Source organism: Chiloscyllium plagiosum, unplaced genomic scaffold (assembly GCF_037043375.1).
Source record: "Chiloscyllium plagiosum isolate Xiang-an unplaced genomic scaffold, Cpla_swu_hap1 HiC_scaffold_50, whole genome shotgun sequence".
In the NCBI taxonomy this organism is placed as follows: Eukaryota; Metazoa; Chordata; class Chondrichthyes; order Orectolobiformes; family Hemiscylliidae; genus Chiloscyllium; species Chiloscyllium plagiosum.
In genome coordinates this window covers 55682421-55708826 of record NW_028270188.1, presented here as the reverse complement: position 1 = coordinate 55708826, position 26406 = coordinate 55682421, and the positions used below count along the sequence as shown (strand labels likewise).

Below are 26406 nucleotides of genomic sequence, written 5' to 3'. Positions count from 1 at the left end.
GCAGGTTAGGGTGGATTGGCCATGCTATATTGTCCCATAGTGTCCAGGGATGTGCAGGTTAGGGTGGATTGGCCATGCTAAATTGTCCCGTAGTGTCCAGGTATGTGCAGGTTAGGGTGGATTGGTCATGCTAAATTGTCCCGTAGTGCCCAGGGATGTGCAAGTTAGGGTGGATTGGCCACGTTACATTGTCCCATAGTGCCCAAGGATTGCAGGCTAAGGTGGGTTAGCCAAGGAAATGTGGTGTTACGGGGATAGGATGTGGGATTGGAGGGGGTCGAGCAGAAAGCTCTTTGAAGGGTCGAAGGGGGAAATGGCCTCTTTATGCACTGTAGGGATTCTATAATTCATTGCTCTGGCCCACTGAAGCCATGATGTGAAACAAGGCAATGCTAATACTGGGTGGAGGGGTCATCTGCACCTCAGGGATTCAAGGAGGCAGCTCCGCAACCCCCCCAAGGAGGCAAATAGGGATGGGCAATAAATTAGATTAGATTAGATTAGATTACTTACAGTGTGGAAACAGGCCCTTCGGCCCAACAAGTCCACACCGCCCCGCCGAAGCGCAACCCACCCATACCCTTACGTTTACCCCTTACCTAACACTACGGGCAATTTAGCATGACCAATTCACCTGACCTGCACATCTTGGGACTGTGGGAGGAAACCGGAGCACCCAGAGGAAACCCATGCCAAGCATCACATTACAAAAAATAAATGGGAAAATAACTCAGTCCTGGTTTTAGTTGAAAAAGATACAGGGGAGATTGTGGGTTCGTGGTACTGAGTTAGATGATCGGCCATTATCATATTGAGTGGTGGAGGCTCTGGGGGCAGGCAACAAAATGGCAGAGGGAAGAGGACACAAAGCAAAGAAGGGGAATGAGATGAGGCGGTAGGGGAAGGAAGGAAAGAAATGGGGTTGGAGGGAGCTGAGGCATGGGGAGATGGGCTGGCTGTGAGGTGACGGATCACAAGAAGGGTAGGTGGGAGAGAATATGGAGGCTGGATGTAAGTTTGCTTGCTGAAAGGTGTATTTTCAGATGTTTTGTCACCATCACATCACTGATGACGTCACCTAGTATGGTGACGAAACGTCTGAAAATGAACCTTCCAGCTCAGCGAGCAAACCTACATCCAGAACCTCAACCTGGAGTTACAAACTTTCTCAACACCCGTTAGTATAGGGGCTTCAGAGCATCCGGACAGACAGTGGGAGGGATAGGAAAGAAGGCAAGCAGATGAGGAAGGGAAAAGGGAGAGAGAGATAGATAGAGAGAGATTGAGAGAGAGTGGTGGGTGGGCAAGAATCAGTAAAGAAGGGAGAGGAAGACAGCTGGGAGAGAGAGGGACACAATACATTCAAACGTGGGAAGTGAGAGAGTTGAGAAGAATGAGACAGGGAAGAGGGAAAGACAGAGAGAGATATTGGGATGGAGGGGATGGGGAGACATAAGGAGACAGGGTGATAGTGAGGGAACAAAGCTGTTGGAAAGAAGACAAGGACAAAGTGGATAAGATGGAGAGGGTGGTGGTGGGAACAGAGAGGGCGACAGAAAAAGAGAAAGTGTGTGAGGGAGATATAGTGTGACAGAGAGCGAGCGAGTGAGTGAGGGAACCAGATATGGGAAGTGAGTAAGAGAATTAGAGGAAACATGCGAGTGAGTGAGAGACAGAACATATGAGTAAGAGAGAGAGGGAGATGGAACATACAAGTAAGAGACAGGGAGGAAAAGTGTGAGTCGGAGAGACGGAGAGAGATGGAACATATGAGTAAGAAAGAGAGGGGGCAAGAGCTAGTGTGTGAGAGAGAGAGAGAAAGAGAGAGAGAGAGAGAGAGAGAAAACATACGAGCGAGCGAGAGCAAGCGAGAACATACAAGCGAGAGAGAGAGAGAAAGAAAAAGAGAGACGAACATTTAAGAGAGAGATGAAAAGTGCGAGTGAGAGGGAAAGAGAGAAAGAGAGACGAACATATGAGTAAGAGAGAGTGAAGAAAAGTGCGAGTGAGAGAGAGAGGGAGAGAGTGCGAGAGAGAGAGCCAGAGAAAGTGCGACCGGGGGGAGCACAAGAGGGTAGTCTGGCTAGTAAAAGGGTGAGTGTAACCAGCTCTCCCTATCTTGACCCACGTCACGTTGCCTGCAGTGCAGAGAACGACATACCTGGTGAAGCGGACGCCACAGACCTGGCAAGCGAACGGCTTCTCACCGGTATGGGTGCGGATGTGCCGCGGGAGCTTGCCCGCTCCGTGGATGACCTTGTGGCAGATGGGGCACTCCTGGGGCATCTGCGACTTCCTGCGGCGGGTCCCTGGGGCCCTGTCGAGCGCGGAAAGTGGCCCGTCGCTGAGGAGACCGTTGCTGACCAGGCTCAGGTAAGTGGAGGCGGGTAGCTCGGCGCTCTCTTCGTCGCCGGCGAGAGGGAGGAGAGGGGAGGAGGAGGGGGCCAGCTGGTGACAAGACAGTCCCCCTCCCTCCTCGGCGAGGAAACCCCCATCCCCCTCGCCCTCCTGCTGGCCGCCAGCCCCGGGGCTGCACTCCTGCTCTCCCAGGCAAGCCTCTGGGTGCCTCCGGTCCAGCTCGGCGTCTGTATCCATGGAGGTCTGCAGCGGCTGGACAATCCGGTACAGGCTCCTGCCGCGGTGGTTCAGCGAGAGACGGGGCGGCTTCTTGGGCCTCTTGCGGCGCCGGACCTTGGGCACCTCCAGCGTCTGTAGATCGGCCGCGGCAGCCACTGCTGCTGCCTCCTCCTGGGCAGGACCTTCCGGGTACAGGCTGGCTCCGGCGTAGATGGCTGGTGGGTCAGGGGTGGGCTGCGGTGGCTCAGAGGCGCCACTGCTCTGCAGGATGTCAGCGCAGGCATCGGTCACGCACTGGATCTCCAGCAGGCGGGCCGCCTGCAGCACCTCCCTCATGTCCGAGCTGCTGACCGTCAGAGTGGCCGTGTAGGCAAACTCCAGGAGGGCACCCAGCACCCGGGGACGCACAAAGTCCAGCTCGCAGACGTCCCGCTGGCCTCGGAAGGGCCTGGCGGTGAACAGCTTCCTGAAGTACTGGCTGCAGGCGGCCAGCACTGCCCGGTGAGTCTGGTACTCCAGCCCCTGAGCCACGATGGTCAGGTCGCAGAGCAGCCCCTTGCGCCTCTGCTCATTGAGGCTATGCAGCAGCTCGTTGCTGTGCTCCGGGAAAGGGATCCCAATCAGCTCGTCCTCGGCTGCTCCCATGTTGGACCCCTGCAGAGAACAGATACAGGCCGTTACCGGAGTCTGAATCCCTTTGTATGGCGCCCTGCATAGCCACAGGACTGGGCAGAGAGAACCATTGAGGGAGCATTGTGGTAACGTCACTGAGCTGGCAATCTCTCCCCACTAACCCTCTGGGGAAAAGGACTCTAGTCCCACCATGAGGAAATTTTAGTTCAATGAATAAAACATGGAGTTGAAAGCCATTCTTGCCAACGGTGACATAGAAAATACGTACAGGAGCAGGCCATTCGGCCCTTCGAGCCTGGTCTACCATGGCTGATCGTGCAATCTCAGTATCCCAGTCCCGCTTTCTCTCCACACCCCTTGATCCCTTTAGCTGCAAGCGCCACTCCCAACTCCCTCCCGAATATACCTAATGAGCTGGCCCCAACAGCTTTCAGTGGGAGAGAATTCCACATGTTCACAACTCTCCGAGTGAAGAAATGCTTCCTCATCTCAGTCCTGAATGGCTCACCCCTTATTCCTTCTTCTTAGACAATCACCCTCGATCTTCACTGAAATTCATTCAATTCCTTTCCGGAAGGAAATCTGTCGTCCTTACATGTCTGGCCTACAAAGTTTGCGCTGACGAATTAAGACAAACTCCTACCGTGCGCAGTTCTGGTCGCCACACTCGAGGAACAATGTGATTGCGTGAGAGGTAGAGGCATGGTAGAGGCAGAGGAATTTCACCAGGATGTTGCCCAGTCAGGAGATATACAGCAACGAAGAGAGACTAGATAGGCTGGGGCTGTTTTCCTAAGAGGAGAAAGTGAGGTCTGCAGATGCTGGAGATCAGAGATGGAAATGTGTTGCTGGAAAAGCGCAGCAGGTCAGGCAGCATCTAGGGAACAGGAGAATCGACGTTTCGGGCATTAGCCCTTCTTCAGGAATGAGGAAAGTTGGTCCAGCAGGCTAAGATAAAAGGTAGGGAGGAGGGACTTGGGGGAGGGGCGTCGGAAATGTGATAGGTGGAAAGAGGTCAAGGTGAGGGTGATACGTCAGACTGGGGTGGGGGCGGAGAGGTCGGGAAGAAGATTGCAGGTTAGGAAGGCGGTGCTGAATTCGATGGATTTGATTGAGACAAGGCTGGGGGGAGGGGAAATGAGGAAACTGGTGAAATCCGAGTTCATCCCTTGTGGTTGGAGGGTTCCTAGCCGGAAGATGAGGCGTTCTTCCTCCAACCGTGTTTTCCTAAGAGCAGAGGAGGCAGAGGGCAATGTTCTGATTGAGGTCTACCCTGTCTGTGGGGCATAGACAAGGTAGATAGTGAGAAACCTCTCCCTTTAGTAGAGGGGTCAATAACCACAGGGCATGGTTTTAAGATAAGGAGCAGGAGGGGATTTAAAAAGAAATGTATTCACATGATGAGGGCATTGCTGGCTAGGTTAGCATTTATTGTCCATCCCTACTTACCCAGGCTGTAGTTAAGAATTAACCACAGTGCTGTGGGTCTGGAGTGACATGTAGGCCAGACCAGGTGAGGATGTCAGTCTCCTTCCCTAAAGGACGTTAGGGAACCAGACAGGGTTTTCCGACAATCAATTCACAGTCATCATTAGGCTCACGTTTCCAGATTTTTACTGAGTTCAAATTCCACCATCTGCCATGGCAGGCAGGATTCAAATGTTTGAGTCCGCAGGTCCCCAGAACATTAACAATTCCTTAATTATACCACTGGGCCATTGCCTCCCTTGGAAAAATCTTTTCACCAGGATGTTGCCAGGAATGGAGGGTTTGAGTTGTAAGAGTGGCTGGATAGGCTGGGACTTTTTCACAGGAGTGTAGGAGGTTGAGGGATGGCCTTATAGAGGTTTATAACATCCTGAGGGGTATAGATCGGGTGAATAGCAAGAGTCTTTTCTCTAGGGTGGGGTAATTCAAGACTAGGGGGATTTTTTTAACGTGAGAGGCGAAAAATTTGAAGAAGTCATGGGGGCAATTTTCTTTTATTACACTGAGAATAGTGTGTGTGTGGAAGTGGGTACAGTTACAACGTTTAAAAGACATTTGGATTAGTACAAGAATAAGAAATGTTTGAAGGAACATGGACCAAGTGCAGGCAGATGGGCCTAGTTTAGTTTGAGATTATGGTTGGCAGGGACTGGTTGGACCAAAGGATCTGTTTCGTGGCTTTATGACTACCCAGAGGGCTGTGGGCATCTGGAACTCAATGCATAACAGGTTCATAGAGGTAGGAATTCTCAAGGCATCTAAGAAGCATTCAGATGAACACCTAAAACTCCATATCATCCAAGGCTAGGGGTCAAGTGCTAAAAAAATAGGATTGGAGCTGATGACCAGACAGACATGATAAGCTGAAGGGCCTAGTACTCTGCCACTAAAAAAAAAACCTCTCTGACTCAACATGTGAATCCACAGCGGCGTGTTTCACTCTTAACGGCCTTCCGAAATGAGAAAGACGCTGAAGACAGACAACAAACACTTGTTTGGGTTGCTTCAGAAAGCAGTTAAGAATCTTCCAGACTGTTTTGGGCCTACAGAAAGCAACACATGGGCCAGGCCGGGTAAGGGACAGTACATTTCCTTCCCTAAACGGAGACTCCAGCATCTCTGCTGATCAGGTGCAGGCACAAACGTGCGGCTTCCCCAAATTGAGCGAGTGCTGGGTTGGCTCTCAAACCTGCAATTTTCTCCCTCATTTTAAAAGGAACTTCCTAATATTTTAGAAGTGAGACAGTGGGTTAGCATTTCCTTTCAAGAGAAAAATTCAAGGGCAATAGAAACGTGAACAGAGAAGGCTCTCCCTTTCATGGCAAGATGTTACTGGGCCTTTACCTCAATGTCCCTTTGCGTGGGTCGGAGGGAAAGAAATATTCAAAAAAGGGGGAAAAAATCAAGTCGGGTTTCAGAATCGGATGCCGAGGAAAGGTTGAAAAGAGGCCACCCCAGTGATGGTAAGGGTAAAAAGGACAGAAGTGGAAAAGTTAAATATCTCCCCCCCCCCCCCCGTTTCGTTCCAGGACAGATCCGAGCACTGAACTCACAGTGAAACAACTGCACTTTAACTCCTAGTTTCACATTTCACTCAGCAAACAAGTACCGCAACCAAAATAAAGGTCGGCAAACTGGGGGAAATTTTCCAGTCAGAGTGCTTGACCATAACTTACTCACAGCTCTGGGCTTTCAGGAGTTGGAGAAAATTCAGACGACAGACAGCTATGCCTGACTTCCCCATGTTGCCAGCACACTGTCAATACAGCCTGGACTTGTATATTTAGAGTCACACAGGAAACCAGTTCCAAACTTTACAAACTGGATGTTTAGAGATTTTATGAAACAAATCAGAAATACCAAAAATCACAATTGTTCTGCAGGACAGAAACAGGTCATTTGACCCCTCTGTGCTCCGTGCCAGTGTTCCTGCTCCACAGCAGCCTTCCCCCTCACACCCCTCTCTCTTCATTTCCATCCCTCTGCAGCTCCCTCCCCTCCAACCCCATACTCTCTATTCCTCCTGGGTTTATGCAGCTTTTCTCTCCACTGCATCTCTGTTACTGGCCTTGACCTATCTCTGCTGGACCAAACCCCACATTCTCCCCTGCTCCCCATGGGAGCGAGTTTCCCATTCTCGCCCAAATCCCCCTCCCCGGAGTGAATCTCCTGTTCTCCCCCACTCCCCTGCGGGAGTGAGTCTCTCATTCTACCCACACTTCCCATGACCGAGTCCCCCGTTCTCCCCCCTCGGGAGCAAGACCCCCATTCTCCCCTCCCCATTCCCTGTGGCAGCGATTCCCGTGTTCTCCCCCCCACTCCCCTTGAAAGCGAGTACCCCATTCTCCGCGCACTCCCCATGGGACTGAAACCCCCCGTTCTCCCCCCCACTCCCCATGAAAGCGAGTACCCCATTCTCCCCACACTCCCCGTGGGACTGAATCCCCTGTTCTACCCCCAATCCCCATGGAAGCAAGTACCCCATTCTCCCCACACTCCCCATGGGACTGAAACCCCCCATTCTCTTCCCACTCCGTATGGGAATGAGTCCCCTATTGTTCCCCCCACGTCCTGTGGGAGCGAGTCCCCCATTCTCCCCTCATCACTCCTCGTGGGAGCAAATCCCTCATTCTCTTCCATTCCTCATGGGAGTAAGACTCCATTCTCCATGTTTATTAGTGATGGGCCCCATGTTCTTGTCTCCTTACAAATGGAAACATCTACTTCTCTCCTACCTTATTGACCTTCCCCCTTTGAACATTAAAGACCCGTTTCAGCATTCTAACTTGCAAAATTATTCAAAACCATTAAAAAGTAGCCACGAGGCTATGAGCCTCCAAAACTAAACTGACTGTAAAAGACGACCATAACGGAGTGAAATTTCAACAACCCAAGGCTCAAATGTCTGGAGCTCAAGGTTCCATTTTCTTGAATTTTATTGATATTTGAGTGCAAGGGGAAGTACAGACAATTTCCTGTCTTTGAAGAGAGGATGTGAATGGGATTGAGAAATATCTTTGCTGGTTTCTCGAGTTCTGCACCAACACTGAGCAGTGAGGATTGGGGTGGTGTTGTGGGGGGGGGGGGGGGGGGGGTGTTGGGATAACATTCTGAATACAACACAGGGGGTGCACTGAGTGCCCCTCCTTTGGGCAGAGTTTCCATTTCCACAGTTTACCAGCATAGGACAGAATCGCAGGCCATACTGCTGCAGCCCTTTCAACCTGTCGTGTCAGCCTCACCACTGAACACAATCACTTCTTCATCACGTCAGCCCCACAGTCTCATATGCCACTGGCCCCCAGAAATATTTTGATCTCTACCTCAAATATGCATAAAGACTGGGCGCCCACTGCCCTCTGGGATTGACAACTCCAAACCCTCTGAGTTACTAGACTTATCTTGCTCCCAAGTGGCAAATTTTGAGAACTAATGAACTATATTGGCAACCCACCTGCCAATAGCAATACACAAAGTACAAGGAACATTCACACTATGCCAGGCAATGACCATCTCCAATAAGAGACAATCTAACCACTGCCCCTTGACTTTCTAGGAATGTTACTATCACTGAATCCCCCAATATCAACTTCCTGGGGATTATCACTGAACAGAAACTCAACTGAACCTGCCATATAAATACAATTGCCACATGATCAGAGACTAGGAATACTGCAGCAAGTAACTCACCTCCTGATCCTCCACACTATCTGCTATCTACAAAGCACAGGTCAGAAGAATACTCCTAACTACCAAAAGACTTGAGAAGCTTGACACCATCCAGGAAAGAACAGTCAGCTTGACTGGCACCACTACAAGCATCCTTGCCCTCCACCACTGACGCTCAGTATCAGCAGTTGGTACAAGATGCGCTGCAGAAATTCACCAAAAATTCTCAGACGTCATCCTTCCAAACCCATGACCACTTCTATCTAAAAAGGACAAAGGCAGTAAATAGGAACAACATTCCCTCCAAGTTCCCCTCCAAACACCTCACCATCCTGATTTGGAAATGTATCACTTCCTTCAGTGTTGCTAAGACAAAATCCTAGAATTACCTCCTCAAGGGCATCATGGGTTTGCCTGCAGCACATGGACTGCAGCAGTTCAAGAGGGGCAGTTTGTTAAGGGCAACTAGGGACGGGCAATAAACACTGGCCAGCCAGTGACGCTCACGTCCCACAAGCGAATTAAAAGAAAAATTTTGTTCCAATAAGAAAAAGGCCACCAAGCCTAACCATGAATGCGAAACACTCAAGCAACGAGTGTCAAAGTAGTTGTGTAATGAAAGATGGCATTTCTGTTTCAGTGAAAGAGGTGCTGGTTTTAATTTCAGTACTCGAGATCGTCATCAAGCGACTGCTGTAAATCCCCACCTTAGCAGCAAAGTGCACGGGGAAATACCAAGGACAGAATTCTACCTCCCCTTCCCCAGCCTGATACAGACTGGCAACATTCATCAGATGAGACAGCAGCTCTCAGCTTCCAGTTTAAAAAAAAGTGTTGAGGGGTCTCCCTGCCGTGCAAGTTCCCCAAATCATTCCGGGAGTCTAAACAGGCGATAGAGGCTTGCACTGCTACACCCTGGCCTTGTGGGGGAGTGGGGGGTTACTTTCGACTGCTGCTGAGTCATAAAGCTGAGGGATCAAAACACCGCACTTGGGTCTTCAGCATTAAATCTAAGCTGAATGGTGGAACAGACTCAAGGGCTTAAATGGCCTACTCCTGATCCATAACTTTCTGAGAAATTATATTTTACATGTTCACGGGTTGTGGGCGCTACTGACTGGGCTAGCATTTACTGCCCATCCCTAATTGCCTAGAGGGCAGTTAAGAATCGACCACATTGCTGTGGATGTGGAGTCACACGTAGACCCGGCCAGTTAAGGTTGGCAGGTTGCCTTCCTTGGAAGGCATTAGTGAACCAGATGGGGTTTTCTTAAAAAAAAAATAAACTGCGGTTTCATGGTCATCATCACATTCTTACTTACAGATTCTTACTGAATTCAAATTCCACCATCTGGGTCGCGAGTGTGGGGCTGGTAAAGCACCGCAGGTCAGGCAGCATCCGGGGAGCAAGAGAAGCGACGTTCCAGGCATAACCCCACCTGATAACGGGCTTATGCCCGAAACGTCTATTCTCCTGCTCCCTGGATGCTGCCTGTCCTGCTGTGCTTTTCCAGCGCCACACTCTTGACTCTGATCTCTAGCATCTGCAGTTCTCGCTTTCTCCAAATTCGACCAGCTGACTTGATGGGGTGCAAATCCAGTCCCCAGATCAATACCTGGGCCTTTGGATTAATAGCCAATAAATAATACATTAGGTCATCATCTCCCCACGTTAACTTGCTCTTCTCTCTTTCAACACAGATATCTGCAGCCCCTCTTACTTTCATTTCAGGCATCCACTGTACTTCCCTCCTGGAGTCGGAAAAATCCCAGAGGTGCAATAACTGGATGCCCAAACAAATGGGATTGTGGTAAATACATTTAGCGCGTTAGCATGCTATGGTTGGATAAGTTAGTGCAAAGGGGACACGGTGACTTCCAAAAGTGAGTCTTGACCATAGGAGAAGGAAATGTTTGTATTTCATGCAAGAGACACTGATGGCAAGAACATGGGGCACTGGGACTAATGGGACAACTCTTTCAGTAACACGGCTCAGGCATTAGGGCCCACAGGTTGTGTTACAGAATTCTAACACCATATCAGGAAAGGTTCAGGAATCCTGTGGGCGAACAAAGAGGGAGGGTTAGACTGACCTTCATATTTTTGGAATGGTCTCCAGCTGAAAAGCCAATTTGCACTTTGTCGCACTCATGGTAATGTGGTGTATAATTCATAATGTGGGATGCCTCTTGGCAAATCCTGCCCAGACTAATTGCCCCTTGAAAAGGTGGTGGCAAGGTGTCTTTCTGAACTGCTGCAGTCTGTGTAGTGTAAGACGCACAGAGAACTGCACAGAGACTTTGATACAGTGACACAGATGGAATGACTGACAGAGTTCTAAGTCAGGATTCTGCACGGTTCAGAGGTGAACTGGAAGGCAGCAGTATTCCTGTGTGCCTGCTTGCCTGGTCCTTTTAGGTTGCAGTGTTAGTCATTACTCAGAGGGTCATAGCCTCCTCTCACTGTCAGAAGGTTCTGAGTCCCAGTCCCATTCCAGGAATTAAGCTCTTAATCCAGGCCAATACTTATAGGACCAGCGCTGAGGGAGCACCACATGGTCAGAGGTTCAGCTCTGAAAATCTGAGGGAGCACCACCACACTGTTGGAGGGTCAGTGCTGTGCACCCATCAGTTGCCACGTTTCATACATTTCAACAGGAACTGCACTTCATTTGCTGACCTGGCAAAAGGTGCTACACAAATGCCTTTCCCTAGTTAAACCTTGAGGCTTCCTGGTGAGTTTCTCTTCTCGACCTTCCTTATGCGGAAAGTATTTACTCCACGCTTCCCCTCTCAGACCCACACATCACACCAAGGTTCGCTTAAACATGATTTGGAGATGCCGGTGTTGGACTGGGGTGTACAAAGTTAAAAATCATGTTGGACTATAACCTGGCGTTGTGTTATTTTTAAGCTTAAACATGAGTCGTGTGGTGAGCACCGAACAAAAACTTGGAACTTGCAGTTGAAGAGAGTGGTTTTGTTTCCCCTGAGTCCACCGCAAGTCCTAGCACTCTGCAATTCAGCTGTGATCCACTCAAATCAATACCTGACCTTTAAAATATCTCAAACACTCGACTTCGTTTCAGTAGTGGGTGAGCTGGAGGTGCTCGACTGAAGTTTTACTTCAGCAATTATCACTCAGCAATGCATTGTGCTTTTCTGGGAACTAGGAAAACGTGCTCCACTGGGAGAACTGATTGATAAACAGCTCAATGTGGGGGCAGCGAACTTTATTGCGACAGCTGCAATTCCGGTAAAGACTTATCCACCATGCAGTATGGATTGGAAAATATTGATATATCTACCCTCTTTTGATGCTATCGCCTTTCCTCCCTCCCTCCTGCATCCTCATGCTTAATGTCAAACTTCGGTGTTTTTGTTTGATAATCAAACAAGGCGTAGTGGTAATGTTGCAAGATCAGCATTCCGGAGCCGAGGCTAATGTTCTGGGGACACAGGTTCGAATCCCAGCACAGCAGATAGCAATATTTGAATTTAGTAAACACCTGAAAATTAAAGGATGATCACCGGCGATTGTCGTAAAAGGACATTTTGGAAGGGTGTTAAGCAAGTAGAGAAAAGCTTTACAAGGATGTTAACAGGACTGAAGATTTTGAGTTATAGGAAGAGGCTCAATAGGCTGGGACTCTTTTCCCTGGAGAGTCAGAGGCTGAGGGGTGACCTTATAAAGGTTTATAAAATCACGAGGGGCATGGATAAAGTGAATAGCCAAACTCTTTTTCTTAGGTTGGGGGAGTATAAAACTAGAGGGCACAGGTTTAAGGGGAAAGATTTGAAAGGGATCTGAGGAGTAACTTTTTCACGCAGAGGCTGGTGCCTGTGTGGAATGAGGAAGTGGTGGAGGCTAGTGCAATTACAACACTTAAAAGGCATCTGGATTGGTATATGAATAGGAAGGGTTTATACGGATGTGGGCCAAGTGCTGGTAAATGGGACTAGGTCAGATTGGGATGTCTTGTGAACAGGGACAAGTTGGACTGAAGGGTCTGTTTCCGTGCTGTATGACTCTATGACTCAACACTGCGTCTACAAAGCCATCTGGTTCACTAAATAGAGAAGGAAATCTGCTGTCCAGATCTAGCCTACATGTAATTTTAGATCCACAGCAGTGTGGTTGACACATAACTGGCCATTAGAGATGGGTGTTAATACTGGCCTAGCCAGCGACACTCACACCCTGTAAGCTAATTTTTTAAAATTCCGAAGTACAAAATTTTGACCGCCAGCATTCCCCTATAATCTGCAGGCATCAAACCTCCCTACCCAAACTCACCACCCCCTCACCCAATTAAGCACTTTTTCTGAAGAGGCTGCAATGTAGGAAATACAGCAGCTGATTTGAGCACGGCAAGATCCCACAAAGAGCAATGACCCAGAATTCTTTTCTTACAAAAATGTGATGTTGGTTGAGGGCTTAATACTGAATCCCAGCACAATGGGGAGATTGCTTACATTTCCCGCCTCTACCCACCTCCCAGCATTTGCCTTGGGATCTTTCCCAACTGACCCAGAGGGCCTCAGTTTGATGTCTTATCCTGAAAGACTACACTTCCGGACCCCTGGCACTTCTCATTACTAGGCCTCCATCACATGCTAGGGTCTGTGGAGCAGGCCAAGATCTCTGAGTCAGAGGACAGAGCTCTGCCACTGAGGAACTCCTGGCTGCTCTGTTTGTCCTCCGTTCTGCAGCTATGCCCACTGTGATTAAACTTGTTTTCATGTTGAGGCAGGCTTGGCCCAGAGGTCCAAGCTGCTCAACAGGAATGGACGTAGAATGGATTTCTTTTCCTTTTTTTGTTTAAAAACTGAGCTGCTGCTCAGACATGCCTGGAGCAAGTGGGACTTGTACCTGAGCCTCCTGGCTCAGAGATAGGGGCAGCAGCGTTGCACCACAAGAGTTCCTTGAAATGAAACGGTATGAGGGAAGGGGGGGAGAGAAGGAGGGAGGGAGAGGGAGAGGGAGAGGGAGAGGGAGAGGGAATGGGATAGGAGTGGAAGGGGAGGGGAGGATCTCTAGTACCTTGGCTACACTCTACCAATCAACACCATAAAAATGAGATTGACCCGTCAGTCATTATTTTGACTCTGGGACCTTGTCGTGTGCAAAATGGATGCTCTGTTGACCCAATTAACCGTGCACTACGGCTCACACCGAGAAACACGTGAAATACACAGATGTTGCCTCATTCTTTTCTGCCAATTAGTACTCAAGCTCACCAACTTGAAAGTCTTGAGACTTTCAATCGCATCAGCTAGGTAAATATCAAGCACCACAGACCACTGATGTAACATGTACCCAGCCCTTAGGAGCAGGAGAATCGATGTTCCGGGCATAAGCCCTGAAGAAGGGCTTATGCCCGAAATGTCGATTCTCCTGCTCCTCGGATGCTGCCTGACCTGCTGCGCTTTTCCAGCAACACATTTTTCAGCTCTGATCTCCAGCATCTGCAGACCTCACTTTCTCCCAGTCCTTCAGAGCCACAGGATAAATAGTGAAACCAAACTAAAGTCTTTCTGTGTATGAAGCCCCTGACTGTGAAACACTCATAGCACAGCTTCCGATACTTACACCTCACTGATAGAAACCAGATCAAATCACCGGCTTCTTTTAACACTTGTTGATTAAAACAGCATACAGATTTTTTTTTAAACATTTCATCAACACAGAATACAACTCCCCAACATTTCGGCTGACTACACACAATACTCCAGGTGCATCTCCAATAAAGAAAGGTGGTACTATGGTTTAGTGCACTGTGACGAAGGGGAATAAAAACACTTGGATTCAATTCCTGGTTTGTTCTGTATTAAACTGATTCACTCACACTGTGGTCTGGACATGTCTCACACCAAGCGTGTCTTGCAGAAACAGGTTGGTAATAGCCCAGTTCCTGCTGCAGATTATCATCCAGTGACCAGCTGCCTGAGTTGAAAATGCTGCTCATAGCTGTCCCCGTCCAATGTTGACATATAGTGGCCAGAGTTGTTTGGAACAGCTTCTGCAGGCAGCAGGTCACTGGATGATGATCTGCAACAGAAACTGGGCTTTTACCGACCTGTTGCTTATGAGAGATTTTACAGAGTGAAGACTTACACCACAGAATCAGATCCTTCGGCCCAACTTGTCCATGTTTCCTAAACTGAACTAGTCCCATTTGCCCATATCCCTCGAAACCTTTCCCATCCACATTTCAGTCCAAATGCCTTTTAAGTGTTGCAATTGTACCAGCCTCCACCAGTTCCTCTGGCAGCTTGTTCCATACACGCACCACCCTCTGCGTGAAAAAGTTGCCCCTCAGCTTCCTTTTAAATCTTTCCCCTCTCCCCTTAAACCTATGCCCTCTAGCTTTGGACTCCCTTAACCTGGGGAAAAGACCTTGGCTATTCACCCTATCCATGCCCCTCATGATTTTATAAACGTCTGTACTTCTCCAGTTCTCTTTTGGAAGTTCCTGATGAATCCACTTCCAAGGCCACACATGATTAAGTTTTACTCTGATTGAGCGGTTGTGCCTCATTGCTGACCTTCCCAGAGCGAGGTGCCCCTGAGCACTGGCCCTGGGACAATGCAGCACTGTCTCAATAGTGACCCTCGAACAGCGTGACGCTCGGACACTGCGATGCTCATTCAACACTGACAGCCAGACACTAAGATGCTCCCTCAACATCGACCTGCCAACAGGATGGTGCTCCTTTAGCACTGACCCTGACATGCATGCTCCCTCAATACTGACCCTTTGACACGGCGGTGCTCCCTTAGCACTGATACTCTGATAGTACAACACTTGTTCAGTACTGACCTTTGGAGAGTGTGGCAGTCCCCTAACACTGAACATCCAACAGTGCAGGGCACCCTCAGCACTGATGCTCCCAGAGTGCGGTGCTCCTTCAGTACTGACCCTCCCATATTGCCGTGCTCCCTCGGCACTGTTCCTCCCAGTCTTGGTTGGGAGTAGTGATGGCGGTGGAGGGGGGGGGAAGGGGAGGAAGGGGAACACTGGGACAAAACAGACCTCGGCTGAAGTCCAATAAAGAGACTAAGACTATGTGACCAGGTGGACGTGGCTACTGCAGTCAGCTGCTGTAGCATTGGAACACATGACCTGATTAAACTGCCCAATTGCACTGCTCAAGGTCTTTGCCAAACACTATAATTTCACAAAAATAAAGAACTGCAGATGCCTGAAACCTCGAACAAAAACTGAAATTGCTGGTGAAACTTATCAGGTCTGGCAGCATCCGTGCAGAGAAAGCAGAGTGACCCTGAGGTTAACTATGACACTAATTTTGCTGTCCTTCAAACGTCAGTTCAGTCAGGCCTCATTGTTATTAGAACCAGTGCTGACCCTGGCTCAAAACCTTGGATAATCCCTCAGCTAGCAAGCAGCATATAGCCCTTCTCGTGGTGCAGTGGTAGTGTCCCTACCTGGGAGCCAGGAGGCCCAGGTTCAACTGCTATTTGCTCAAGAGGTATGTGATGATAACCCTGGACAGATTGGTTACAGAACATCTATTGCCCCCTTCAAACAACCCGCAACTGTGGCTCCCCCAAGATCAAACAACAGCGCAGTGACATTGAGAGAGCAGAACAAAGAGAAAGTGATACTTACAAAGAGAGAAAAGGTATCGAGACTGACAAATAAAAAAGAAGAAAAGTAATTAAGAAAGCCACAAGGCAAAGCAAAGTCTCACTACTTATTTCAAAGTTTACAATTTCTGTCAGAGTTTTAAATCAGCAACTGAATCTTCCAGCTCCTTTCAGTTTTCCTCATTGTTTTTATAAATAGGTGTTTGTGTCTGTGATTTGCTTCACTTTTTAAAATTCTTCCATGGGATACGGACCATGTTGGCCAGGCTGATGTTTGTTGTCCATTCTTGAATGCCCTCCTGCAACTGAACGCCTCACTAGGGGCCATTTCGAAGGTGAGTGAAGAGCAGAGCCCCAGCCCTGCAGTGAGGTGTAGGTCCAGACCCGGGTAAGGAGGGCAGATTTCCTTCATGTTGGTGAACTGATCAACTTTAACAAGGTTGCATTAGGAACCATTTTATTCTGGATTTTATGGGATGCAAAGTTTGCCATCTGCTCGAGTGGAATTTTTAAAATTCACTCGTGGGCATCATTGGCTTGGCCAGCACGCCCCGAGTTGCCCTTGAGAGGGGGAGCTACCCTCTTGATCCGCTGAGTCCATGTGCTAATGTGCATTTGAACCCATGTCCCTGGAATACTAACCTGGGACTCTGGGATTACTAGGAGATAGTGAGAACAGCAGATTCCGGAGAGTCAGAGTGGATAAGGAGTGGAGCTGTCGGAAGCAGAACAGTTCAGGCAGCATCAGAGGAGGAGGAGAGGATCAACATTTCAAGTCGGAATCTTTTATCAGGATTCTGGGATTACTAGTCTAGTGACATTACCACAGTGCTACTGCACTGCCCAAATCTGCACCCCAAGAGACACCTCGGGGTGCAGGTATATAGTTCCTTGAAAGTGGCACGGTGGTAGAGAAGGCATTTGGCATTTGCCTTCATTGGTCAGAGCACTGAAAACAGGAGTTGGGAAGTCATGTTATAGCTTCCCAGGATGTTGGTGGGGCTACGTTTGGAATACTACATACAATTCTGGGCGCCCTGCTAATAGGAAGAATGTTATTTATCTGAAAGGGAGCAATAAAGACTTACAAGGATCTTACTAAGATTAGAGGGTTTATGTTACAAGGAGAGACTGAGGTTTTCTTTCCCCTAAAGTGTAGGAGGCTGTGGTTTATAAACTACTGAGTGACATGTATCAGGTGAATGGCCATTCTTTTACCGAGAGTAGGGGAGTCCAAAAGTAGAGGACATGGGTTTACGATGAGAGGGGTAAGATTTAAGAGCGGCACAGTGGCTCAGTGGTTAGCACTGCTGCCTCACAGCACCAGGGACTCGGGTCCGATTCCCACCTCGGGCAACTGTCTGTGTGGAGTTTGCACATTCTCCCCGTGTCTGCGTGGGTTTCCTCCGGGTGCTCCGGTTTCCTCCCATAGTCCAAAGATGTGCAGGTCAGGTGAATTGGCCATGCTAAATTGCCCATAGTGTTAGGTGCATTAGTCTTGAGAGGTTACTCTTGGGAGTTAGGTTACTCTTGGGAGGATTGGTATGGACTTGTTGGGCTGAAGGGCCTGTTCCCATACTGTAGGGAATCTAATCAGACCTGAAGGACAACCTTTGCACAGAGGCTGGCGTGTGTATGCAACGAGCTGCCAGAGGAAATGGTAGAAGTGAGTACAATTAAAGCTTTTAAAAGGCATCTGGATAGGGACATGAATAGGAAGAGTTTAGAGGGAGATGGGTCAAATTTGGCAAATGTGACTCGATTAATTTAGGACATCTGATCTGCATGAGCAAGTTGGACTGAAGGGTCTGTTTCTGTGCTGTATATCACTATGACTCTACAATACTTGATGGGGAAATATTCAAGAAGCTACAGGGGAAAGCATGAGGGCACAGGGGATGGAATGAGACAATTTGGTTAGCTCTACCAATTGCATCATTCCACCCTGTGATCAGCATCAATTCTCCAGTAACAATTGTAACAGCGCATTCTACCTGCAACTTGTGAACAGCAAATCATAGAACAGAGAAAAGTACAGCACAGAACAGGCCCCTTGGTTCATGATGTTGTGCCGAGGTTTAATCCTAATGTAAAATATAATAACTTAACCTAAGCGCCCCTCAACTCACTGCTATCCATGAGCATGTCCAGCTTAAATGTCCCTAATGACTCCTGAAGAAGGGCTTATGCCCGAAACGTCGATTCTCCTGTTCCCTGGATGCTGCCTGACCTGCTGCGCTTTTCCAGCAACACATTTTCAGCTGCTAATAATCATGCCAATCCCTCTGACTGTAGACAATGTCACAGGCCAGTCATAAACCCGACATTCTCACAAACACGTATGCCCACACAACGGTGATTAGGGAGAGAGTCAGGGTGGATCTCCCACCTCTCCGGCCCACTGCGCAATCACTTTTCAGTGTGTGCCGTTAAACCAAAGACCTCCACCTGTCCCTCTCCGGCAGACGCAGTAGATCCCATTGCCGTTATTGGAAGAAGTGTTGGTGGGGTCATGGCTTGGGTCATCAGCTTGGCCTCACTTGTGGGAGTTTGCTGTGTGCAAATTGACAGCCGTGTTTCCTGCATTACAACAGTAACCACACTTCAAAGAGCAATGCACCACCCCAAACCGCTCTGCAGCTGTCACACAGTCACACAAGGTGCTTTCGAAATGGGCGAAAGATCATTCCTGCTTCTCATTAAAGTGCATCATGGCAGCGGCGGTAAATAGCTGGTGATTAAACACAACAGCCACCGAATTAAACCCCACAACAAAAGCTCTGCCCTGCAATTATACATGATGAAAGGGAGAGACAGCAGATTCCGAACGCAGGAAAAATAAAGCCGAGACGAGAGCCTCCCGGAATCGGATCAGCTTTGATGGTGCAAACTTAGCTGAAGCAGCAGTATCAACAACATGCATTTTAGATTCTTTAATAACAGAGGGGCCACTTTAGAGAGTGGAACACCAAAACAGGGGAGGCAAATTAAAGGGAGACAACTAAAGGATCAGATGAGGATGTCAGAAGTTCATTTCTACTCAAGAGGTGGTGGCAGCAGTAGCAAGGCTGAGGGAGGGGATGGTCTCCAACAGTTAGGCTGGGGGGAGGGGGAGATGAACAGACCCAAGTCCAACTCCATCCTTAACATCACCTGAGCATGGCAAGTTCTGCATCGAAATTGTGGAGAACATTCAAGGACAGAATTCCCATTCCGCGACACTGGAAAAGCCTGTTCTCATGTTTAGCAACTTCTGCAGCTCTTGGCGAGAGACTGGAGTTTGTGCGGCTGGGGATATATAAGGAAAAACTTAATTTTTTTTTTACTCGAATGGTAACCATGAGGTGGTGATTGCAGACGATTAAAAAGTCTCTAAAGGAAATCAGACGGGCCCTCAGGGCTAAGACGTGGTGGGGCTGGGGAGAATGATGAGCAGAATGGCCTCATTCTGTCCTGCATTGACTCTCCTCTTAGAACCAAGCTACAACTGAATTGAGATTGAAACTTACAGAATACTGAGAAGCCTAGATAGAGTGGACTTGGAGAAGACGTTTTCACCACAAGAGATTAGGACTTGAGGCACAGCCTCAAGTTAAAGGGACGACCCTTTAGAATGGAGATGAGAAGGAATTTCTTCAGTCAGAGGGGTGGTGAATCTGTAGAACTCATTGCCAGAGAGGGGCAGTGAAGATCAAGTGACTGAATGCATTAAAGACAGAGAAAGATAGGTCCTTGACTGCTGAGGAGATCAAGGGTTATGGGGAGAAGGCAGGAGAATGGGGTCAAGAAACATATCAGCACAACCAATTGACAAAGTCTTGATGGGCTGAATGATCTAATTCTGCTCCTGTATCTTATAGAAATCTCACAGGATTCTTGGCCAATTGGAGAAATTGTGCCTGTTTGCTTCTCCAGGTATGAAGCTAATTTACCCAACCCCTCAGGCACAGAAGTAGCAGCTGCATGCAGTTCCAGTGTATTCTATTTCTACCTCATAACTGAATAGTTCTCATTACATTTCCCAAGTCTAGATTTCACAATTGCAGCTTGCCTCGGTCGCAAAGTCAAATCATCTTTTGCATGAACAGTGGGTAGGGGGTAGGAGGGAAAAGGAGATACCAGTTTTAATCACATTGACCGCTCCTGTCGAGATTCCAGGCTGTGGCTTGGCCCCGGTGCCCGCATGGAGAAAAGACTTAAAGAGGACTCTGCTAACTGGGCATCTCTCATTCCTTTCGGCTTTGTTTTCTTTACCTCTGCAGGTTTTTAAAAAAAAATTCCAGTTTTGCAATCAAGTGTGGAGCCAAGATGACACTGGAGAATGGTGACTTTGTCCACTTTTCACTGCACTCCAGTCTGTATTCCTCTACTTGTGTGCACTTGACAATAAAATCTAATACTAAAAAGTATCTGCAACTTGACTGGGAAGACCCTATATCACAAGTTGCCAAGAGCGGGCACAGAATGTCATTTTTCACTTTTCATCACCACCTTCTCTATCGGGGATCGGCAACAAATGTTGGCCTTGCCAGCGACACCCGTATCCAAAAAGAATGAAGCTTTAAAAATAACGTTTATTTTATATCAAGAAGTGGGCACAAGCACACTCCAGCTGAAAAAAAAACAAGCGCCCCACACAACAGCAACTTACATTTATAGAGCACCTTTGACATCGTGAGCCTCTTTAAGGGCTTCAGTTGCACATTGATAAGGTTTGATCATGCAAGGAGATGTTAGGGTTTGGTAACCAGAAACTCAGGGCAATTTTAAAAGGAGAGGGAGAGGTAGAGCGGTTTATTGAGCTGTCACAACGGGTGGACTACCAGCATTCAACTTCCATCGTCGAGACTAGGGGGCATATTTTTAAGGTGAGAGGAGAGAGATTTTAAAAAGACATGAGGGGCAAATCTTTTACATAGAGGGTGGTTCACTTGTGAAATGAACATCCTGAGGAATGCAGGCACAGTTGCAACATTTAACAGACACTTAGGTAAGTACATGAATGGGAAGGGTGTGGAGGGATATGGGCTGGGACCAGGCAGGTGTGGGACTAGTTTGGTTTGGAATTATGTTCAGCATGGACTGGTTGGGCCGAAGGGTCTGTTTCCAAAGGGACTCTATGAATCTAGTCTGATTTTAATGTTCCAAGGTCATCATGAACGAAAATGGCTTCACAAAGGAAGAAGCAGGGACTTAAGATGGGCACCATGATCTCCTGACTAGGTTGAACCAAGCTCACGAAACCAGTGGCATAGTCTGAGTTAAAATTAACAATTTGTCAAAAGGCACTGAAACCTAATCACCCCCACCACACAGACAGACACAGACACAGACACAGACACACACAGCGCTCCAGTTCCTGACATCCGAACAACACCCTTCTGGAAGTTCCATATACTAGGGTGAGAGACGTCTCGGGATAACACAGCTGGGAGAGACCTGGAGATGCGCAAGTAAATTAGATTTCATGTAAACAGCTTTTGGGCAAGAGAAAGAACATGGATTGGGTAACAGCGAAGACTGAAAAACTCTCTCTCTCTCTCAATACCACATTTCTTTCTCAATCTCTCAAAAAGTTAGCAACAACCAATGAACCATCATAGAGAATGCGGAGAAACTCAGGAGGTCTGACAGCATCAGTGGAGAGAGAAACATAAGTTAATGCTTTGACTCTGATATGGTTCTTCTTTAGAAAAGTTAACTTCAGTTTCTCTCTCTATAGATGGCACCAGACTTACTGAGTTTCTCCCACATTCTTTGCTTTCGTTTCAGATTTCCAGCATCCACAGTATTTTGCCTTTGTTGAGCGAGAACTCAAGGATTCTGCAAACGTGGTCCTGCAGAGAATCAGCCAAAAAGCTGTGGTCTCAGGTTCAACTCTAACACTTAATGACTATTTTAGAACTTTTAAAATTTTACAATCCTTATCTTTCTTTTAGACACTCCCACTTTAAATGTGTATTTGATGTTGTAGTTTATTAGTTATCTTGGAGTTAGTAATTCCTCTTTATCCCACTCAAGCAAAACTTGTCCCTTCATTTTCACCACTACTACATTTTAATTGACATGAGACAGCTGAATATTAAAAAGTATTTTCAATATTTATTACAACTGAATGAGAGCGGTGAAAAAACAAAGGAGCTGATTCAACCCTCCTCACTTGGTTGTAACTAAGCAAATTCCAGAGTTTAACGTTGAGGCAACTGAAGGCGTAGTCACTCACCAAAAATAAAAGGACCTTTAAGTTGTGAACAACTATCACACACAACATATCATTCCTGACTCATCCTAAACTTTACAGACTACACCTGACAAAGCCAGATTAACACAAACTTGGAAGGACAGGGACACAAGCCGAACAGAATTCCTCCTTTGAGCAGGAAGAGGGGCAGGTTCATGTCATCAGGTTTGACATTAGAACAGGAACAGAGCATTGAACTCTTCAACATGATCCACGGAGATGGGTGCGGAGCTCCCCACTAACTGAGAGGTTCAACTGGGAGCAGAACAGGGGACAGAGAGTGCACAGGAGAGGCATGGTAAAGAACCAGGTCTGGTATGTACTGTACAACACAGCTGCTCCCTTCTATAGGAAAGATGTTAAACTTGAAAGGACGCAGAGAAGATTTACAAGGGTATTGCTGGAGTTGGAAGGTTTGAATGAAAAGGAGAGGTTGAATAGGCTGGGGCTGTTTTCCCTGGAGCATTGGAGACTGAGGTGACCTTTTAGAGGTTTATGAAATCATCAGGGGCATGGGTAGGGTGAATAGCTAAAGTCTTTTCCCCAGGGTAGGGGAGTCCAAAACTAGAGGCCATAGGTTTAAGGTGAGAGGGGAAAGATATAAAAGGGACTTGATGGGCAAATGCTTCATGCAGAGGGTGATGCATGTAAGGAATGAGCTGCCAGAGGCAGTGGTGGAGGCGGGTACAACTGTAACATTTAAAAGGCATCCGGATGGGTATATGAATAGGAAAGGTTCAGCGGAATATAGGCCAAATGCTAGTAAATGGGACTAGATTAATTTAGGATATCTGGCCGGCAAGGATGATTTGGGCCGAAGGTTCTATTTCCATGCTCTACAGCTCTATGACTCTCCAAGCTCCAGATGGACAGATCTTCCTCCTTCCCCTCTCGCCAAACCTCTGCCCTCCAAAAAAATGTCTCTAGCACCTTGGGCATGACCGACAGGCTTTGAGTCGCTGCAGTGTAGATTACCTAGAATGTCACCTGGTCTTCAATGGTATTCCCTGGAATTTAGAAGAGTAAAGGTGTTGATGAAGTGGAATTGATAGAACAGCTGCAAAGAAGCTAATACCGCAAGCTGGGGAGTCCAGGACTAAGGAATAGAGTTAAAAGAAATTAGAGCACAACACGTCAGAAGTGGAATGAGAGAACATTTCAATGGGTGAGAGAAACTTGGTACCCTTTTGCAAGATTTTAAATTTGAGATTGATAGATAATTGCTCATCAAAGTATTAAGGGACATGGGGCAAGGGCGGGTAGATGGAGTCTGGGAACAGGATGCAGGAGACGAATGGCCTCTTCCTGTTCAGATATGATCTAACACATATTAGCCTCTGAACGTGTCAACTTTACGATCTGCTTTTGCGTGCAGTTGTGAAAAAACACCCCGTTTGCTCTGGGAGGTAGGTGTGATCCCAGCACAGGGCTGCGTACCAGGCTTTGCTGGAGGCCCGCTCTCAGACGCAATGGTTTCCATAGTCGCCTGGCATTTCCACACTGGAACACGTGCATGGGGTTCTTGCACAGCCTGAGACATCTCTGTGCCTTTTTGCCCTTGACCCTAAAGGTCAAGGCCTTGGGCTCCTCTCTCAGATAACAACTTTGTTGTCTTACATTTACACAGTGCAATTAATGTAATAAAAGGCTCCAAGGCACTTCAAAAACAGAGTGCATCAATTAGAACAGACAGGCATCCAAAACTAGATAAAACAGGTCAGTTTTAAGGAGCATCTTAAAGCAGGAGAGACAGAGAGACGGGGAGGTTTAGGGAGGGAATTCTAAGGCTTAGGGCCCAACTCAGCTGAAAGTACAGCCGCGCACAGTGGAACACTGGATATCAGGTATCACAAGGAGCTGAAAGTGGACAACTGCAGAAATCTACTGAAATGGGGAGAGGTGCAGGGCCATGAAGATGTTATAGAGATAGGGAGGAGTGTATGGGCTGGAGGAAATTATAGAAATAGGGATGGGGGGGGTATAGGAGCTGGAGAAGGCTTTACAGATTGGGGAGGGTTGTAGAAGCTGGATGAGGTGACAGTAAAAGGGAGGGGGTGACAGAGATAGGAAGAGGTGTGGGGGCTGGAGTAGTGATGGTTATAGGGAGGGGCATAGGGTCCGGAGGATGTGACAGAGATGGGGGGGCGGGGGGGCAACAGAGATAGGGAGGGGGTGTAGGAGGCCGGAGGAGGTGACAGGGATAGGGAGGGGGTGTAGGAGCTGGAGGAAGTGACAGAGATGGGGTGGATGTAAGGTGGTGACAGAGATAAGGAGGTGTAGGACATGGAAGTGGATACTGAGGGTGAGAGTGCTGGCAGTTGCCAGAGTAAGGGACTTGGGTGTTCCTTCGATTTTGCCTTTTCTAACATTTTCACCTTGTAGGATTAGCTCATACTCCACTACAGAGAAAGAGGCTAATCGTTTAATGATAAGTGCTGAGCATCTACACTATTCTAAAGATTCAAAACAGTGGTGCTTGTGAGGTAATACAATACTTAAAAGTGAAAATGATTCAATTATTAAAATTATTTGAATCAATTATGTTCAGGGTGGCAGACATGGGGATGTGTCGCAGCTGCAGCTTGTGGGAGCCCTCGATGTCAGTGAAAATTCAGGACAAACGCATCTGCAGTAATTTGTGGTTCTAGTAGCTTTAGCTCAGAGTTTATGAGCTGGAGGTTGATCTTCAGTCACCGCAACAAGTCAGGCAGAGACGAAGGTTGCCCTGGATGCTTCATACTGGGGGCAGTAACACCCCTTAGAACATGGTCATCCAACCTGCTCAACAGTCAGGTTCAGGACGATGTGACAGTGCTAGTGAGGCACGTAAGGAGATCCAATGGGCAAAAGTACACAAGCCTCATCTTTTGCAATCACCCAACAGGTTCATTAGCTTGTTTGGGCATGTAGTTAAATATAACAGATAAATTAAAGACAGCAAATAGAAATAAGTAAGTCTGCTCCGCCAAGGAAGATTATACTTCAGTTATTCTGGGCATTAAATGGAACCACATCTGGACCACCATGTCCAGCACTGATCTCATTATTTAAGGAAGGAAGTTCAATACAGTTTCACCAGGCTAAGGAATGGACTGGTTGCCCCAGGCAGGATGTTTGGATAGGCTAAACTTATGGTTTCTCGAATTTGGAAAAGTGAGGAGCAATTTGACTGAAGTGTGAGAGATGCTGAAAGGATGGATCTGGAGGGGGCAGACTCTAGAACTGGACATCACTGATTAACAACAACGGGCTGCCCATTTAAAGACAGAGATGGCAGGGATACTTCATCTCAGAGAGTCATGAGTCTTTAGAATTCCTCAGAAGGCAGTGGAAGCAGGGAGGGTGGTGGTGTCACCCTCTGCGACACAGGTTCAAATCCCACCACAGGTCCTGTGTAATTCAACGAATAAAATCGGAATTGAAAGCTAGTCCCGGGAGCTGAAACTTTGTCTCTGCTTTCTCTCCACAGATGCTGCCTGACCTGCTGAGCTTTCCCAGCAATTTCTGTTCTTGCAACCGTCATAAATCGCCCTTTTAAAAAAATACCCCACTGCCTTTTACGGAAGAAAATCTGGCATCCTTAACTGATCCGGGTTTACGTGTGACTCCAGATCCACAGCGCTGGGATTGACTTTTAACGGTCCTCGGGAACAGCCCACTCAGTTCAGGGGGCAAATAGGGATGGGGGGGCAACAAATGGGCAACCCTCACACCCTGTGAAAGAATAAAGAGGAAAAAAACATCTTCAAATATTTTTTAAGGCAGCAATAGATCGATTTTTGATAAGCAAGGGGGGGGTGAAAGGTTACTGGGAGAAGATGAGAATGTGGAATAATCAGATCAGCCACGAACAGTGGAGCAGGCTCAACGGTTTGGATTGATGGCTGTTCCTTTTTCTAACTACAAACAGACCGGTGAGGATCCAAAGCAGTCATGGCCCAGCTGAATTGGTTCAGGGGGAGGGTTGACCTCTTTTTCCAGAACAGAAAAGGATTGGGAAATGCACCGTTTTGGGAGTGGGGCAAGTAGACTCAGAACATTCACAAGCTGACAGTCTCACTGTGTGGACAGACATCTGATTTCGACAGTATACTACCACCCTAATCCAGCTGCCTTGGCAAGCCTCACTTGCGGGCACCCCCAGGCACTCGACTGAAGTTCCCAGTGCCCTCAAGAAGCCAGAGAG

The 26406-nt window shown here is 47.8% G+C and overlaps 1 protein-coding gene across 5 annotated transcripts in view; it reads right to left on the bottom strand.

Moving 5' to 3' along the window:
- Positions 1–26406, bottom strand: part of zbtb7b (zinc finger and BTB domain containing 7B) — an 87683-nt gene that overhangs the window by 5025 nt on the left and 56252 nt on the right. For 4 of the 5 annotated variants that reach the window (XM_043683995.2, XM_043683996.2, XM_087985011.1 and 1 more), the window contains one exon: positions 2162–3231. In XM_043683995.2, coding sequence (XP_043539930.2) covers positions 2162–3222 — 1061 coding nt within the window. In that variant the 5' untranslated portion in view covers positions 3223–3231. Of the gene's footprint in view, positions 1–2161; positions 3232–20440; positions 23228–26406 lie in introns of those variants that run through there. The other variant, XR_015755348.1, reaches the window with a different exon arrangement.